Source organism: Danio rerio, chromosome 19 (genome assembly GCF_052040795.2).
Source record: "Danio rerio strain M-AB ecotype USA chromosome 19, GRCz13ab, whole genome shotgun sequence".
Taxonomy (NCBI): domain Eukaryota; kingdom Metazoa; phylum Chordata; class Actinopteri; order Cypriniformes; family Danionidae; genus Danio; species Danio rerio.
Window position 1 is genome coordinate 43,854,454 of NC_141039.2, and position 18,628 is coordinate 43,873,081.

Below are 18,628 nucleotides of genomic sequence, written 5' to 3' on the forward strand. Positions count from 1 at the left end.
TAGCTTTTTACGTTAAAACTTTATTAGCCTTTTTTAAAAGACAACACTGAAAAAATACTATGCACAATTATATAATACTCCAACAAAAAGTAATCTGTTATCAACATCCCATTTTGAAAGTCATGTTAATTTGATTTAACATGTCAGTAGTAATGTGTATTATGCCATTGCGTAAACTATTAAATTAAAGTAATTTCACGTAAAAGTGACAGTTTAAGGAAAGATTAATATATTAGACATTAAGTCTGTAAAATAAACTTTTAAAAGTGCTGGTGATCACCAATCTATGATTTTAAGAGTTACATTGTCGACTTTTAGGTTGCATTTTAGCTTTTGATGAGCATTTCAGCTGTTTGCCATCGCGACAGCAATAAAATCCAGTGAACGGCCGATCGATTTCACTCCAGAATGGCGGAATCGCTGGCCACTGCTGTTGCAATGGAACGTTCTATTGAGTGTCGCCTCTTGGTGATTCTAAACTCTTTGCTATAGAATACAAAAGACATGTCACTCGTATTGTTTTGAATGGAGAAAAGTGTAACGGTCAAATAAAGCCCGGGCTAATAAAGCCCGCCTTCTAGTACAAGAGCCAATCATCGATCAGTATATACTGACAATACTTCGGGGGAGGGGCTTAGATCTGATGTTAGTTTTTAGATTTTATGTGATTCGAACATTTAGAAATAAAACTTTTGAGACAGTTGTTTTGTAGTTTTATTGGTGATTGCTAAAATAAAATTTAATTATAAGCTTGGCAAGTAGTTTTGGAGAATTTGATGTTTCCCCATTCAGACAGAAAGCCCGAGCATACTGCCCGAGAGGGGTTTCAAAGATGGCTGCTGAGTGAAATGACTTGACTTAAAGGGACTTTGACTGTAGTTAAATTTTTTGGAGAGGTGCGCGGGTATGCGAAGGCTGCCCTGGACCGTAAGCGGGCGCTTTGCAGAAGTATAAAATAAGAATAGTATAATAAGTGTAAATCATAATATAATAAGTATACATTTGCCTTAACAGAGCAGGGTCACCTGACTCCACACATGGTACACTGTAAAACCCAACAGTCCACTTTATCGAATGAAATGACTTTAGTTAACTCAAAATTTAATTCTACTCATTTGAAACTCTGTTTTGAAGGTAATGAGTTAATTAAATACCTAATTACTTTAGCTTAAATGGAGTAAGTTCACAGTGCTCGTTTTTTAACTCAAATTGTTTGTAGCTATCGGAATCCTTAAACTGTTTGAGTTGCCTTCACTTATTGGGTTTTACAGTACTCAGTTGGTTTGAGTTGTCTTCATTTATTGGATTTTACTGTGCTCAAAATGCTTCGTTTATTCAAATGGATTAAGTTCACAGCACTCATTAGGATTAGTTTTTGAACTTAAATGGTTTGTTGCAATCGGTTTCCTCAAATGCTTTGAGTTACCTTAACTCTTTGGGTTTTCAGTTTAGGGAAAGTAATTGAAAAAATTTACTTGAAAAAATTAGATCGATTATAGGTTTTGAATGTCAATTTCAATTACTTAATGATTAATCACCCAGCCCTACCTTTAGCGAGTCATCAAAATATAAAGAGTCGAATCAAAATGAATACTTGTGGCTCATGATGATACATCAAGGTCTCATAAAGTAAAACTGAGCATTATTTACAATATTATTAACTTTACTGCACATCTTGACAAACGATCCTAACCACATATATGACAGTCTGATAGTCACTTCTTGATGCGAAGTGATGTATATCGACTATTGGGAATTTGTAACGTCAGCATTGCAGGTTAAGATTGCACATACGAATGTATTTTTACTGTTTTATGTAGATTGCACTATAAGATAAGCATATGTACCCTTTTGATGCACAATATAACATGCGTCTTTCCACTTCATTGTACACAAACAGTGTCAGCTAATGAGTTTGCATCTGCACATACATCATTATAAAAGAAGATATTCACACTCTGGACTGCTATAAGTGGTTAATTTATTTTGACACAATATATTGTTTCAACATTGAAATCGCAATGTGCTCATTTGCAATAGTCACATTGCAGGAAATGCATTGAGTCTGAATTAGTTGACCAGGAGCTACAGAACACATGTGATTTGTAGAGTCACTGCTACTTTTAACCATAATAGAGTGAAAGTTTATCATTTGCATTTGTTTTTAAGGCCTGTGACTGAGCATTTCAAACATCTAAAAAATTTGGGCACAGGAAATTACGATGTTTGGAGGTGGCCTAGACTGCAGCTCTGTGCAAGATGTCATGTGCCCAACTGAGCCTGGTTTCTCTCAAGGTTTTTATCCTTCACTTTTGCCAATAGGTGAAGTGTTTTCCTCGCCGCTGTTCCCAAAGGCTTGCAAAGTTCGAGACCTGTAGAGCTGCGCATTAATGGATTTGCTCTTCAGTGTTTGGACTCTCAGCTGTGAATATTATACCACACTGAACTGAGCTAAACTGAACTAAACTTAAACTCTGAAAACTGGACTGACACTGTTTCAAATCACTATAATCTTTTATGTGAAGCTGCTTTGACAAAATCTACATTGTAAAAGCGCTATAGAAATAAAGGTGAATTGAACTGGATTAATTTCATTTAACTATTTGTACGATTAACACTAGTTTGTTATTTTACATTTGATCTGAAATAATGCTTCAAAAACTTTAAATCTAAGTCTAAATATCTGAATTTCAAACCAAAAACAAGATTTTTTATGTACCCCACTGGCAACATCAGCTTGTTTTAGGCAGAAAAATAGCACTTAATTTTCACCTTTTTCTTCTGAAAGTGAAAACAAAACAATATTTTACTTGATCTAAGAATTTTTAGACATTTGGACTAGAAATGAGACAAAAACTAGTGTAAATAACAAATATTTTGCGTTGTGCTTATTCAATTTCTGTACCTGAATGCTGTTAGATGTTCAAATAGAGCTAGTCAAACCATCTGATGAACCTGTATTCATATCTCAGTATATTTACAGATTTTTCCAATATCGTGCAGCCCTATTGTGTACTATGTCTTTTTTACTTTACAAATTGGGTGAGGTTTGGGGACATGACTCTTTGTAAAATTACTCATTTTCAAATTAATGAATTGTATGAATTACACTTTTTTTGCCAACACGTTAAACGGTTATAATTTCTTGTGAGTTCAGGCTACTTTAAGGACCATTTTCCTAGACTGTGGAATAAATTTAATCAGAGAAATGTTAGGTTTCTTGCAGTCATTTTGCTTTATAAGAATGCAATATATCATGAGGAGCCACAGGTATTAATTTGGTTTGGTCTTTATCTGTTTTTTGGACTCTCAAAGTGCAGATGACGGTGGATGTGCATTAAAAAAAACACTAAAGAGCATTGTTTAAGCTAAAAATGTTCTAATGAGAAAAAGTCACCTACATCCTGCAAATATAGGTTTAATTTAACTATCTCTTTATTTAGTTTAAACCAAATTTGAAAATCTCTCAAAGAAAAGTCACTGTCACAGCTGTGAAACATCAAACGATGCTGGTTTTGCCTGAATAGTCAGAAGGGTTTTGGGTACAAACGCTCGCCTTCTTCTTCTTTCTATGTTGGCTTTTGGAAAAGAAGGAAAGCAGTTGAGGCAAGCTGAGGATTGACAGCTCGCCACCCCTGCTAACTGCCATTCAAACCACCACATGTCCCGGTTTGGTGTGATCAGATCCATTTTGATCCAGATCCAAGCTCAAACAACGTTCCCACTGTCCTTCATCTTTGCAGTTCTATATGGAGATGATTTTTAAGCTCTACACACAAATATAGCTTGCATAAAAACATACCTGCACCTCTATAATTTGAATGCCAGTTTTCATGTAGCACATGGAAAGCTGTTGCCTATTGCATGTTTTGTGCGGATTGTCCTGTTGAATTATTTCACTGTATTTTCAGCATTCCTGTGAAAACCCTCTCCTTCCATTGATTGAATGGGCTGCTTGGTTTAATGCATTTCCAAGAGGAGTTATCACTGTGATTGCCGCCATTTGTTTTGGTAAAATTGGAAAAGCCCAAAACCCTTCAACTGAAAAGGCTGTTAAAGTTTATGAAAATAAATGCTAAGGGGATTTTTTTCGGCTTATAATGAGCTTAAACAACATTTGTTTAGATGATCTTATGAATAAATTCACAGAATTAGTGGGGCACAGATGAAAAGAGATTTTTATGCTTCATAACAATAAATGTTACAGCTTATTTTTGTCCATACATTAGTGTGTCCTTTAAAAAAAATTACTATTTTACTGTGATTTATAAAATACTCCCACTTAAATCTCAGTCAGTTTTATAATGGTTTATACACCAACAACTTTTGTCAGCCATATTTAGAACAAGCATAATCTGATGACTATTAAAACACTTTAAAACCTTTACATACGTATTAATAAAATAATAAATTAATTATTTTGCTTTTAAAATACATTGAAAAAATATTCGAAGGTGATTTCTTGGATTTACTAGAATTCTTTAAGTTAAGGGGTTGTAAACAATTTATTTGGGCTGAATTTAAATTAACAAATTAAGTTGAGAATTACAAAACTTAATGTGTTTGTTTAAATTCGACACGTTTTTAACAATTTTGCACAAATCATTTTCATGTGTACTTTGCCTTATATTCTAGTTGTTTTATCTATTTGTCAGCAAGTTTTTAATCAATTTAAATATAATATAATGTAGCAAATATTTAGTCTTATTTCTTTATATGTTTGACTTAAGTACACATGAGAACGTTTATTATTAAGTGGCACTTATTTTCTATTTGAAATATGGATTTTTCCTCTTTTTTAATTCCCTCAAATCTACATTAACATAAATTATCATCTGCCTGAAATGTGAAATAAATGGATAAGGTGTTGTCCACCATTAACCTTAGAGTCATTAATTTGTCACTACTATGCAAATATATAGCCAAAATCCTGAGACTAATGTTTTTGTACCATACACTCACTTGAATAGTGTGTAATAAAACACACAAGCCCTCACTTATAACTTAATGTATAATAGACTTTCTGTTTCATACATTAGAGTTGAATTTGCTGCACATATTTCAGCAAATTGACCACCTTTAAATAGCCTAATATGACTAAATTAAACAGCTTGTGTTTTAAGTATTAATTTTTGGCGAGCAGCCCATTCTTTGGCTTCAGTGGTGTAACTGTGCAGTCTTTATATCTCCCGCAGAACCTTTTGTGAGGGAATTTCATCAACTTGAAGCTGGAAGTTTGTAGTTTCAGGTAGTCTTTGTATTTTTCGCTCGTCATTTGTGATTATTAAGCCATGAACATGAGCTTGAGAAACGCACACGGCTCCTGCAGACTGGTTTTCATGTGAACCATGGCAGGAGAATGAATGTAGTAGGCGCGAGGCGGTTCTCCAGGTGTGACTTTTTTTCTCTGGTGTTTTTACGCCTCATCAAACTCACTGTTCTTGAGTTTCAGGCAAACAATTATTGTCCATGCTTCATTGTTTGTGCCACTTCCTCACCTGACCTCAGGAAATTCAGATCAGGGAAACTTCTCCTTAAATCACACGCAACATCAGCCCACCAAACGCCAGCAGAAATACCATGAGCTATGCGTAATATTAATAAAAAAATCTCTTATTAGGAATTACATTATTATTGTTGTATTGTTGTTGATGTTGTAGCGCGCTTTAATTCTCGGCCTTAGCCCAAAAAAAATCTAATACAAGCACACAATTACGCGAATACAAATGCAGTGTTTTGTTGTATGCATACATGATTAACACACAAAGAAACCGTAACCATGGGTCCCTCCAATCAGATTAGCTGGACCAGCTTCAATCAAAGATCAAAATCTATCAGAGCCAGCTAATAGCAATGATTATAAATAATGGCTATGGGTGGATAAATAGTTCTGGCAAATGTACGGCGGGACGGCAATGTTCAGACAATGCATTCAAGGCATTCAGTCCAGATATATAGACTACATGTTTTACATGCATTAATAAGCGAAATGAAGCAGGACCGTCGGGGTAAACCACCTGCCCATGCAAAGATTTAAATGCGAAATACAATGCTTAGAACAGGAATTTCTGACTCACGTAAATCTTAATATAATCATTTATTTAACTTGTTTTATAGATCAAACGGAATCAAAAAAGCAAAAGATGCTTTGCATGTGAAAAAATAAACGAATGTGGTTCTGATTAAGTGTTTTCATACGCAAGATATTATTATTATTATTATTCATTCGTTCATTTTCTTTTCGGCTTAGTCCCTTTATTAATCAGGGGTCACCACAGCGGAATGACCTGCCAACTTATCCAGCATTTGTTTTACACAGCAAATGCCCTTCCAGCCGCAACAAAACACAAGGAAATATTATTATTGTTATTATTGTTGTTGTTATCATTATTATTTTTTTGTTATTAGTATTATTAATAATAATATAACCTTTATTTTACCAGGAAAGAAACATTGAGAATAAAATCTTTTACAAGAGCGTCCTGGCCAAGATTAGGCAGTATACATGTCACATGTGTCTAACAGACAACAAACAAAAAGCAATTAACAGTTAATATGAGTCACACATTGACATGCAAAATATTCAAAACATCTACAAGCCTGTGTTTTAATTTCTGAATCATTTATACTTTTTTTAAAGCATTTAGTGAAATTAATTCTTTAAACTGCAACTTTGCTTTATTCCATGCAAAAGGTGCTGCGTATCTATTAGTATTAAAGTTGTTTTCAGCACACTTTAAATTGTTTATAATGCAAATTTTCTTTTTATTTCGATATCAGTTGCATATAATAATAATTTACTACTATTACTATTATTATTAAATGATTGAAATAATAGTTGTAAATTAATGTAACATTTTTATGTGATTATTCTACCCATTATATAAAGCAGTAAGTCTTAGTCCGTTGTTTGTCATACATCTGTCAGTTTAACATTTACAGACTACTGTCGCACATGAAAATAACTGGCATGCAGATCTCCTGCTGTTAATATTTACGCGTTCTCCCGTTTTGGTGAGCAATGACAACTCGTACTGTTGCTTATCAAAATTATGATTATATGGTTGTCTTCTTGCAAGTCTCGTAAACTTGTCTTTTTTTCTCCTGTGAAATGTCTGGACAGGGAGTATTGGTTATTCGCGCATCTTCAACAAGGTCTGTTTTCCGCGCGCTTGTTTACTAAATGCGCCTGTTGTGGTCGGCCACTGCACGCCCAAATAACAATAAAGCATGTGTCTGTCATGACACGTAAACCCTCTATTCGTTGGGTGTGTTTTCAAACTGTCATAACAAGCAATATTCTGACAAACCCCTCCTCGAAACTTTATGGATTTCAAGTTAATAAATATTATCAATGCGATGCGAATGACAAGCCACTTGTCGCAATGATTAAGAATTACTTTAGCAGGCTTTGCATAGTGATTATTTTATTTTTGTGAGAGTGTAATGAATGTGCAAATTTTTCAATTCACCTTCAAAAATATATTAGCAGCGCTATTGTAAACAGTAATACGTGCACAAATATCGCAGTGTGATATGCAAAGAAGAACAAATTACACTTTGCTTTACATTTAGAATGTATTGAAAATGCGTAATTATCTCCGGTGCACATCAGGAGCCCATTACATTTGCAAGTGTTAGATTCAAAGCCTCAGAACGAAAATTTACTAAATGAAAGGGGACTCGGCGCAAGGAAAAAAGTGTATCTTTGTTTGTCCCTCTTTGTTTACCGCGGGATTTTTTTCATTTTACTAATTCATTTCAATGGCTTTCAAACTGGAAAATGGAAATGTTGCTCTTGCCCTCTATTTCAGCTGCCGCGTCCTGGCAACAGAGCAATTTTCTATCATCAGGGATAAACGGCATCGAACAGTACATTCGGATAAAAAAGCCTGTGATTGCTGGCCTTCCTGTCTGTCATCTCTCTAGAAAATCCTCTCCCCCAGACCTGAGCCGTGTGCTGTCAGAGCTAATAATGTCTTCTATTAAGTCGAAAAAGAACCCCGAAAAATCCCACTGTTCTCAATTGTACAACATTCTCAAAAGATAAAAGATATTTCAGCGGAGCCACCTTCATTTAGATGAACTGAAAATTAATGCTCATAAGAGGCAACGTGCGTTTCTGCGCTGGCCGCAATTTTCTATTGAACACTGAAGTATCCTTTTAGGCCTGTGTACTACCCCGTCTTATGTTCTTATTTTCTAGAGATAAACAAACTTCTTTGTTGTGCGTTGGGATAAAATATTTAATGCAATGCGTCAAAGGACACAAAGATGATGCTCTCTGCGGCATTAGGCCTCATGCTAATTTGTTATGCTATATATATGCTTCAATCCTAAAATCGTGATTAATATTAAAGTAAAAACACATTAATAAGCCCAGCAGTTACTAAATGAGGCCAATGCTTGGTTGCATTTCGCGTTTTGATAATTTTCAGCGGTGGAAAATGTCAATATTTATAATAATCACGCGACTATTTTATAATAATTTATATTTTCTGTCATTCATCTTAAAATAAATGTTATTTATTGACATAGATGGATCCACTAAGAACCTCAAACATCCACGAAATCTTTTAATTTCATATGAGGTTATTTTGTAGTGGGTGAAAAGGGGTTCTGTGGATTATTAAAATGTTTTTCACACTGAAAAAAACGCCATTAATATACTGCAAAAAACCTTTTTTGGTTCATCTTGGCAGCTTTGTTTATTGTTATAGAGTGTTGATTTTCTGTCTGTTGTCATTTTTAATCGGATGCAGACAATCTTTATTGGCTTTTAAGATATTTTTTTTCCAAGATTGGCTCCCAATCAAATCTGAATAAGTTTACTGGCTCAGATTAATAATCAATTAATTAATCGTAAAATAAAATGCATGCTTTAATACGTGCATTAAATAAGGGAGGGGTCTGGTGGTATTTGTTATCCTCTCTTGATTTCTATTGTAGTGATCTCGTGCAGAATACCGACAGCTGCGCGTGCTATCCATCTGCCTTCGCTTTGCCTCGCCACTTCCTCTGCTCAGCAGCCATGGAAATCCGTCGACGCCTGCGTGTCTGTGTGCAGCCGGTGGGCTTGAGTTCGGGGAGAGCAGGCACATTTATCCGCCTCTGCTGAAATTGCAGCGCTGTGTACAATCCGAGCCGGTCAGTAGGTCTGTTCGGGCCACTGGCAAAAACTGTGCGCTTCAGAATGAAGGTGAATCGAACAAGTTGCATGTAAAGGCTCAGATAAGGCTGCATGGATGCACTCGAGCGCCGGCATGTCCACACAGATCCCCTTTTTCCTCTTGGTTTTTGACAGATTTGTAATTTGATGCTAATGGGTTTACATGCATGCTTTGCTATTAGCCTGCATTACTAAAATAATAATAATAATAATCATCATCCTCATGAACAATTATTTAAAAAAGCATCTATACCAAATAGTTTGTATTTGGTAAAATTATACGCATTTTATTACCGAAATTACATTAAAAATATTATTAAAATATTTGTAGTTTTTAAAATCTAATGCAATAATTTCGTAGTTGTATATTATTATTTTCATTTCCTAAAACGCAACACAATTCAAAGTCCTTTAGCAATATGTAAATTCTTTGGGTTTTAAATGACACACACTTCCTGTGGTCAAGATAGGCTGAAACAGATTCACTTGCCCGCTGCAACATGTTGTCAGCTTGTATCAAATTATTTATAGATCAGTCCCTGGATGAAATAGCCATTCTATATTTATTTCCTAATTGCCAAACTGTCAGCGCAGGTAAAGGAAGCCATTTTAAAGGTAGCAAACCATAAAATCTCGATCAATTAAGCACTTAAAATGCCAGCAGTAAAGCATAATTGGAAGATTTGTTTGTACCATGGCAAGGCTATTACAGAATATGTATCTGGTTTCGATCTCTCTTGCTTGACAAAAAAAAATCACACATGCAGCAGCAGCGGCATATAATCGATCAAACTCCTGGTCACGAATGTGAACTCATTTGAAATGTTCCTTTAAACAAAATATGACAGCTTTTTATCATATTCAGAAAATAACATTACAACATGCATGCTTTTAGGATTATTTCTTCCTTCAAACAATCGATCTAATGCTCCACGTTTACTCTTACCTGCTGCAATACTTTTAATCTCCGAGTGTTCGATATCTTGTAGGAATCCAAAAGCTTTCCGAGCGACCAGCTGCCTTTCTGTCTCTCCCAAGTTCAGTCCACCATGGAAAATGGTTATCTACGGCGCTTGTGCACTCTTAAATCCGGCAAAGTAAATAACATCCCTGGTAATAATAGCAAGGTACGCAGTTCTTGTTACAGAAAGGGAGAAAATTGAAACTAAATGCTGCATTTAGGGCTACCATTTTTGATAAGAGGATAATTGAGGCGACACTGGTGTATAATTAGCGGATAATTTATGCTATATCCACTTTTAATCCACCTCCCAAAATAAACAAGGTCCATAATCATTACAGACGAATTGTTCTTAATTTTATAGCGCCAGTCTGAATACAGTGTAACGGATAATCAAAGAGGATTTGGATATAACTGATTGCGACCATAATTGCTTTTTCATTACCGTTTAAAGTAAATGTATGCCATATCATGAGGAAACTCGTTGTCTATAAAATAAAAATTGAGTGAAATGAGAATGAAGAAAGCCTTGCAGTTGTAGGGTATATTTACATCGTGGTTTATAATGTGATCGCTATTTGCCAAACCACAAACTGCACTCGTAATTTGCATATATTTTCAACTGTGACTGGCTCGTGATTACTACATGGAAAGGCTGTCACTAACCCGGGCCTTTCAGTGACTGGGGCTTAATTAAACCAAACCATATCTGGCGTGTTTATTAGTTCACGTGAATCCTCCCTGAGGAAGGTTAAAGCTTTAATGTTTTAGACTACTTTTTTGTAACCTATAAACCAAACTTTTATGCATGTGTGATTTCATGTGCATTGTTAATATCATTTTACTCTTGTGGTTAAAGATTTTTTTAAATACACTAAGAGATTAAATTTCGATATAAATGTATTTGTTTAATTCTACATGTGGCTGTAAATCGCTATCATATATTCTTCCAAAGTCGATTCGGTTCGTGTGGTTTGCAGAATGAGCGATTTTTGGCACCTCCACTGCTTAATGCGAACCACGCGATTAATTATTTAAATGGCAGCGCGCGACATTGTCTCCGGAGTCGTATGTCTGAGTGGGAATTTTGTGAATATCGCAGGGATATCCCGGCATTATTATTCTCCACATGGTTATGGCTACGGTGGGAGCTGTTAAGGTAGGTTAACTCACTGTGAAGTCTTAGCTAAAGCAGAGAACTGATGACGTTAGGTTGAATGACCAATCGGAAGGCGCTGCCCTTTGGAGACAAACCATTTTACTTGTAGTGGCTGCATCAAGTCTGGAAGCAAGGACTCAAATTTAACAGAATCCACCTTAAAATCTCTGCATTTACTCAAGCCCACCTTCCACCATACCGCGTGAGAATTACAGGACAAAAAAAGGATAAATTGTGGAGGTAATAACGCAATATCTCCTAACCAAGGAGAGAAAGAAACGAACACAGCGAAAGGACTCATTTGGACTTCTGAGATAGGGGGTAAGTGCTCTCAAAGCAGAAAATTTGATGATGACCATGACTACGATGGCTGACGGTCTGGAGGCTCAAGACTCGTCAAAATCTGCTTTCATGGAGTTTGGACAGCAATCGCACTCACAACAGAGCTCCCCGTCGATGGCCGCCAGCCATTATCCGCTCCACTGTCTCCATTCCGGCTCCCATCATCATCATCAGCACGACAGCTCTCCGTACTCCGGCTCGAACTCATATAACAGGTCGCTACCTTACTCTTATGTGAGCCATCCGCACCACAGTCCGTACCTGCCGTCCTACCACAGTAACGCCAGCGGAACACAGACCAGGTTAGACGCCACAGGTAAGCGTATTTACATGCGTAAAACAAAGCTCTGTTTTCCTGTTGAACTAGCAGTATCCTTCGTCGGTAAAATGTAGCGACGAGGTTTTTATTTAAGACACCTTAGCCGCTCCATTTTGTTCTCGCTTTTTTCCCCCGTCGTATGTCAGCAAGAACGGTGTTCTCCTCAAAATGATTTATTGCGTTCCGTCAGTGATTCTACCCACCATTGCAAATTATAATTAGCATCTAATTGTGTCTGTCTCGACATGTCAGTACACGTAGTTTTCTAAATTTGACACACAATGTAGCTAAGTGCTTGAAAGGACATTACAAATGTTTTTTTTTTGTCACTAAATAATTTTGTATACTAAATATTTATGTGCGAGATTAATTCCACATTATTAACCCTTTTCAGAACAGCAGAAAACAACAGTGATTGAAAACGGTGAAATACGTTTCAACGGAAAAGGCAAAAAGATAAGAAAACCAAGGACGATTTATTCCAGTTTGCAGCTTCAGGCATTAAATCACCGTTTCCAGCAGACTCAATACCTGGCATTACCGGAGCGCGCGGAGCTGGCTGCCTCACTCGGGCTCACACAGACGCAGGTGAGATGTGAACTCATTTGCATAAATAATTATTAATGCCTGATATTCCTTGTTAATGATAGACTTTTTTGTACGGATTTTTGCCTTGACTTGACTCCTCCTTTACATTGCAGTTAAGCAACCTAATATTTTCATTTGTCTTTCAGGTAAAGATATGGTTTCAAAACAAAAGGTCCAAGTTCAAGAAGCTGTTGAAACAAGGCGGTAACCCTCACGAGACGGACACTTTGCCTGGCTCTATCGCCCTGTCCCCGCGCTCTCCAGCCATTCCTCCTATCTGGGACGTCTCAGCCTCCTCCAAAGGAGTAAACATGTCTGCTAACAGCTACATGCCCGGCTATTCACACTGGTACTCGTCACCTCATCAGGACGCCATGCAGAGATAGGCAACTATAGCCTTGTTTTAGGCCATAGGCCTTGATGTTGACATGCTGACTTCGCCCAGTTCACGTGCGCTAGGACGCACAATGTCATCGGTTTAACATCCCTAATAGAGACATTGCTAGTCTATTAAGGGGACGTTTTTTGAAGGATGAAGACACACGGCGTGTCAATGGTCGACAATGGAACTATCTGACAGAAGCATCTGAAACGATGATTAAAAAACTGTTCTCACGTCCGACTGTAATCAAACACGCATTGCCGACATGAAATTGGGACAGGAAGCGAATCGTTTTGTCACATCACACGCGCACGCACGCGCATGAGTCGCATTTGAAAACGAACTCAAACCTCCTTCGTAGATGTTTTCTGATCATGCAAAAGCAAGCAATTTGATTGTAAATATGTTGTCCGATTTTAGTTGTTAAAACTTTTTATGTTTTGTCATAAATGGAGTAAACCATGACTTCAAGTAACGTGTCGTGTTCATTTTTAAAAAAGAAATAATGAAAGACATGCCCCATTAATCAATTATGTATTAGATTATGCAACACAGGCTATTACTTTTTAAAATATCTCAAATTAAGACCTATGGACGACTTGCACAGTAATATGCAAATAATCACCTTATGACATTTCTCTTCTGCTGGAAAGATATCTAAAGCAATAACGAAATGGCTTACCCGAGCTGGTGGTTTCTCAAAGTGTTTTCCTACAGAATAGAGCCGCATCTTGTCCATCTTGTCATTCTCGAGCTCAATTATTAAGGTATTGACAAAATGTTTTTCCCCTTTCTCTCTGCCTTGATCTGCAAGACGCTGAATGCCTTTCGCCACAGGATCGATCCTGAACAAAGCATCCAGCTGCAGTCTCGTTCAATATGAAGGAGATATTTGGGACAATTTATGGGTTTTATCCAAGAGAGGGTTTTTTTCCATTCTCATAAATGCAGACATAATTAGGGTAATTTTTGATGTAGCCCGCTGATTACAGCGTTTTTACCGTCAAAGATAATTACCTGTAATTTTCTACCACTTTTAATACTAAAAGGCATCTTTATTTGGATTTGAAGTGGCAAAGACGAAACAAAAGATGAAATTATTCGGTTATTCATGTACAAATTGCCGAGGAGAGTGAACGCTTGGGATATTATCTAAAATTACAATGTTGAATGGAGAGACGAGAAGCCCCTGCAGCTGTCAAATCGTGGATGCCCCAGCCGCAGAGAATGGGGCTTGATTTTCTGAAAAGGTTCCCTCATCAACGGATTGGGATGATTCATTTAAATGTTTGCTCTGCATATAGGAGCACAACATATATCTTGAAATAAGAATCAAAAACACGTTGTCATTGGTGTTAGCAATATGCAAAACCAAAATAAAGCGACTGTTTTTATAACCTAAAATAAAACAGATACATCTTATTTAGAAGAAGCACAACTGGATAATCGAAAATAAAATGTGTTTGTCAGAGTTAAGGCCCTTATACAAATATAGCCTCCCAGACAGACAAACAGACATGATTAGACACACATCCGTGGATATACAGAAATGCACAACGCTGACTACTGAGAACTAAGACCAAGAAGCTAAGAATAAAATACATAAATGTATGTGCGTATGTGTAAAACACAGAGATAAAACATCATGACCGGTTTACTAGCATTCCTGTTTCACACGATTTTCTGTAAAATTGCCTGCCTTCCCCAACAACTCGAACTGCAGATCATAACAGTACCCACCCATCAGCGACACTCAGATCAGCCAACAACAAAACAACATGGTAACAGAACAACACTTACCTTGGATTAGTTTAACGTCGAAATCCATGCTTTCAGTGTTTCAATAAAGATAGCGTTGTGAAAGCGGACGGTCCTGTGTATACCGCTTGTGTAGAGTAAGCAAATCCAGGTGTGAAAGTGTTTGCACACCCCGACACCTCTTATATATTGCCTGCAAAATTAGCCGTTATTACTGTCACTGTTTAGTGATGGTGAGCCAGGGAAAAAACCTTCTGCAATCAAGAACCAGGCGCATCTTTGCAAATTATAGATAATTGTAAATGTCCAGATTATGATAATGGAGCTAATCCTGGTGGAAGTATAATTATTGTTGAGTGTTACAGTTGAGGGTGTCCAGTAAAGCTAACTGTCATTATTTATACGCGGTTTGCAGTGAATTCGTTGAGTGGAAAATGTTCAGTTGGAATTTAACAAGGCTCTCGATATAATGGCATGGGATATAGCGTGTTTGTGTGTGTGAATCAGAAAGCAAGGCAAAGTTAGAGCTGATATGGCGTTTGTGTGTGTGAAGGCTGCGTCTGCGTGCGTACGCGAGCGCTTGTAGGTTGGGGGCTATAAACAAAATGCGTATAAATACATAGGATTTCATCTTGACTTTTCTATTGGGTGTATTTGTCAAGTTGTCTTAATAGGCCTATTTAATTAGGCTTTCAAATATATATGATCAGAAAAGTAATTGTTTTAAACATGGGAAATGCTATCTCTGTGTGGGCTCTGTGGGAATATTTTCAGCCATATTCTCAGTCGTATTTTTGCTGATTAACCTGTATAGGCCTGTTCATTTTGAACTTGTGTGGAAATTTATTTTCCCATAGTTTAGACTATCAATTTTAATTTTAAGTTATTTTACCTGAATATGTGAGATTTCTTTACATAATAATAATGTGCAGCAAATTATTAAATGTTTCAGCGAAATTCAGCCAGTGTGTTTATATGACAATATAACACTAATAATAACAATGATAATATAGAGCATACCAGTTTGCGATATAAAGCCGCATAACTAGTTTTGTACAGCTAAAATTAATAATTGAAAGCCGATGAAACTGGAAGTGTTGCACATTAAATTTAGTTTAATGTTCAAGTTTTAAAATACGGCAAAAAATAATAATAATAATAAACGTAATTTTTATTTTATTTAGCTTATTCAATAACATTAGTAGTCGAACTACGGAGTCAAAAAACAGATATGCCCTGCAGCAGGTAGCCTTTTTCACGTTTTTTGTGGTAGTCAGCTGTAGAAATGTCAGCACTAGTTTTAATGAGATGTTCAGCATTTTTCCAGGAGGAGGATCTGTCAGGGCTGGGCTGTGGTCGCTGGAGCCGGTTTGCCCCCACAGGCATGCGGACTGCCTCAGATCTGCGCGCCGTCCCTTCGCCTCCTCACTACAATTCAAAGCTGCTAATTGTAAGGAACACAAAGACAGCAAGGCAGAGCGCACTGTTTGCCAGACCAAATTTTTCGTTCTTTGGGGTGGTTTTAATCAAGCTAGATAAAATGTGCAGTCCTACTGAAAGAAACGCACACAATTAAATCTTGTTTGGATTTAACCAATCATAATAATAGTAATAATAATATCCAAATGTTAAATATTTAATAAATTAAGGATGTTTAACAAGTCAAATAATGTTTTTCTTTCTTGTAATTTAATTATGGGATAGCTTTTTTTGTATCTGCATTTCAAATTTAACGCACAACACATGATCTCAAAATGTTAAAATGATGATCGAATAAAAAATGATGATCGAATAAAATGATGGTTTTCTTCAAATTCCTTTGGAGATTTGTTTTTTGCAACCTTCAAATCCTTTTACTAACCAAACAAATCGCATAAATAAGCCATCTACCGTGCATTGCTCTGGGTGTCTTAATTTAAAAAAGACAAAATGTTTGATAATCAAAGTAAAACACATTTATTTGGGGTTGTCCTTAATGTTTTGGCACATCGTCGGATGTACGCGTTGAGGTCAAAATTCAAGGCACCATTCAGAGTGTTTGGGTCCATTGTCCATTTAAAACATTTAATAATTCTTCCAAATGCAATAAATTACATGCACACAATTTACACATTATACACGTTCTTCTAGGACTGCCATATCGATACATTGCATATTCCTCAAAAAGGTTGTTAACAACCAGTCCAATATACAACAAAAATAATAAACAATTTTCAGTACAACGTTCCTGATCCGAGTGCCAACGAGTGTAACGTGCCGGGTGCCTGAAGGTGAGAATTCATCGCCCCGGTAGAGGAATACCACGAAGAGCTCGCGCTTTCCAGAAACGTGGATGCCGCTGTGTTAATATTTTGCGGCTGATGGTGAGGTCTCTGAGGACCCTGTGAGTCCCAGACCGCGGGAGACTGCGGTGAGTTACACGCCATTGGGTCGCTGGAGCTGGGGCTGTGTTCTGGGGGCAGTTCGCCGTTTTTCATAATCTTCTTTAGTTTTGATCTTTTGTTCTGGAACCAGATTTTCACCTGCGATAAAGAAAAAGGGGTTATGAATTTCTGGGGAAAATCTCTGAGTAAAGTGTGTTGTCGAAAATTCTTCAAAGAAATGTCAACATTATTTTAACAGCTTGTGTTATATATATATATATATATATATATATATATATATATATATATATATATATATATATATATATATATATATGGCTATAAAAAGTCATGCATGCAAACGAATCTTAATGTTGCAGAATATTTAACATTATAATATTTAACCAACAATACAAATCTAGAGGTATAATTTTATGTTCAGCTTTAAACATAAAATAGATTGCAATAAAATATTCCAGGAAATTGTGCGAACCTGTGTCTGTGTGAGTCCCAGCGATGCGGCGAGCTCGGCTCTTTCTGGAAGCGCGAGGTATTGCGTGTTCTGAAACCTTCTCTGTAAAGCTGCGAGCTGGAAACTGGAGTAAATGGTTCGGGGCTTCCGGACTTTTTTGGGTTTTCCGTTGACCATCCTTACTTCGGGCTCGGCTGTTTCTTTTTCTGGCGAATAAAACAGAAATTAGATGAATACTTGAGAGTAGAAATGCGCCTTTGTTTGTAATAATTACCGTGATTTAAACTAAATATCACAGTGCTTAATAATCAGGTTTGATTTTTGTCACAACAAAAATTTCTCAAATCATTACGCATTTAATTTGCTCTAAAGTATAATCGTTTGATATTCCATATTCCGTGTATTTTTATTTTCAAATACCGACAGTGCGTAATGCACAATGCAGCAGTGTTTAATCCAAGTAGCCTAAGTATTTTTATTATAAGAAGTAACACACGTGTTATATAACATGTTAAATAATAATCTTCAACCACCACAACTATAATAATAATAATAACATGCTTAAAATAATTTTATATAACAACTAACCTTGCGGGCTCGGTTGTGATTGCACTCTGTTATATGTTCCTGCGTATTGGTGATACGCTGTGGAGTATGAGCCGTAATCAGGGTAGGATTTTGCAGAGTAATTTCCAGAAGATCCATTGACTCCGTGGTATTGGTACTGATAGGCATTAAGAGGTTTCCCATAGGAGCCCGAGTTCGGTGAACAATAGCCATGATGAACTCCTCCGGCAGGGCTGTAATAGCCAGAATCCGTGGCTGTGGACTCCGGTAGGGTTGGAGATTCCTGAGACGGATGATGCATCGTGGAGAGCTGAAAAGGGTTTTGAAAATCTGCAGGTTTAATACTCGGAATCCTTCTGTCGAATACTCCAGTCATAGTTTGGATAAGACGACGTAAAAAAAGGCAGTCTAACTCTATAGGGGTCCAAAGAGTCTACACTAACATTGTGCGTGCAAGCGTCAAGCGTCTCTCTTGAAGACTGCTTTAAGCCCCGCAGCAAAGACTTGGTTAAATCCTAAATTGCGCTGTTACGCACTGCAGGGAGGAT

At 36.8% G+C, this 18,628-nt stretch overlaps 2 protein-coding genes and 1 long non-coding RNA gene across 6 annotated transcripts in view; 1 reads left to right on the forward strand and 2 right to left on the reverse strand.

The window, feature by feature from the left end:
* Positions 1-13,391, forward strand: part of dlx6a (distal-less homeobox 6a) — a 49,124-nt gene extending 35,733 nt beyond the window's left edge. Inside the window, 3 exon segments of one of the 2 annotated variants that reach the window (NM_131323.1) lie at positions 11,448-11,947; positions 12,345-12,538; positions 12,685-13,384. In NM_131323.1, the coding sequence (NP_571398.1) occupies positions 11,638-11,947; positions 12,345-12,538; positions 12,685-12,924 (744 nt within the window). In that variant the 5' untranslated portion in view covers positions 11,448-11,637 and the 3' untranslated portion in view covers positions 12,925-13,384. 2 annotated transcript variants of the gene reach the window in all.
* Positions 1-14,833, reverse strand: part of LOC147832642 (uncharacterized) — a 22,812-nt gene extending 7,979 nt beyond the window's left edge. Inside the window, exon 1 of one of the 3 annotated variants that reach the window (XR_015945461.1) lies at positions 13,603-13,801. This is a non-coding gene — a long non-coding RNA (uncharacterized LOC147832642). Of the gene's footprint in view, positions 1-10,115; positions 10,228-13,602; positions 13,802-14,720 lie in introns of those variants that run through there. The other 2 variants (XR_015945463.1, XR_015945462.1) reach the window with 2 other exon arrangements.
* Positions 14,834-16,610: 1,777 nt separating this feature from the next.
* On the reverse strand, positions 16,611-18,628 carry dlx5a (distal-less homeobox 5a). The gene is given in 3 exon segments (NM_131306.2): positions 16,611-17,200; positions 17,535-17,719; positions 18,102-18,628. Coding segments are annotated over 3 exon segments (849 nt in total). The 5' UTR covers positions 18,457-18,628; the 3' UTR covers positions 16,611-16,891.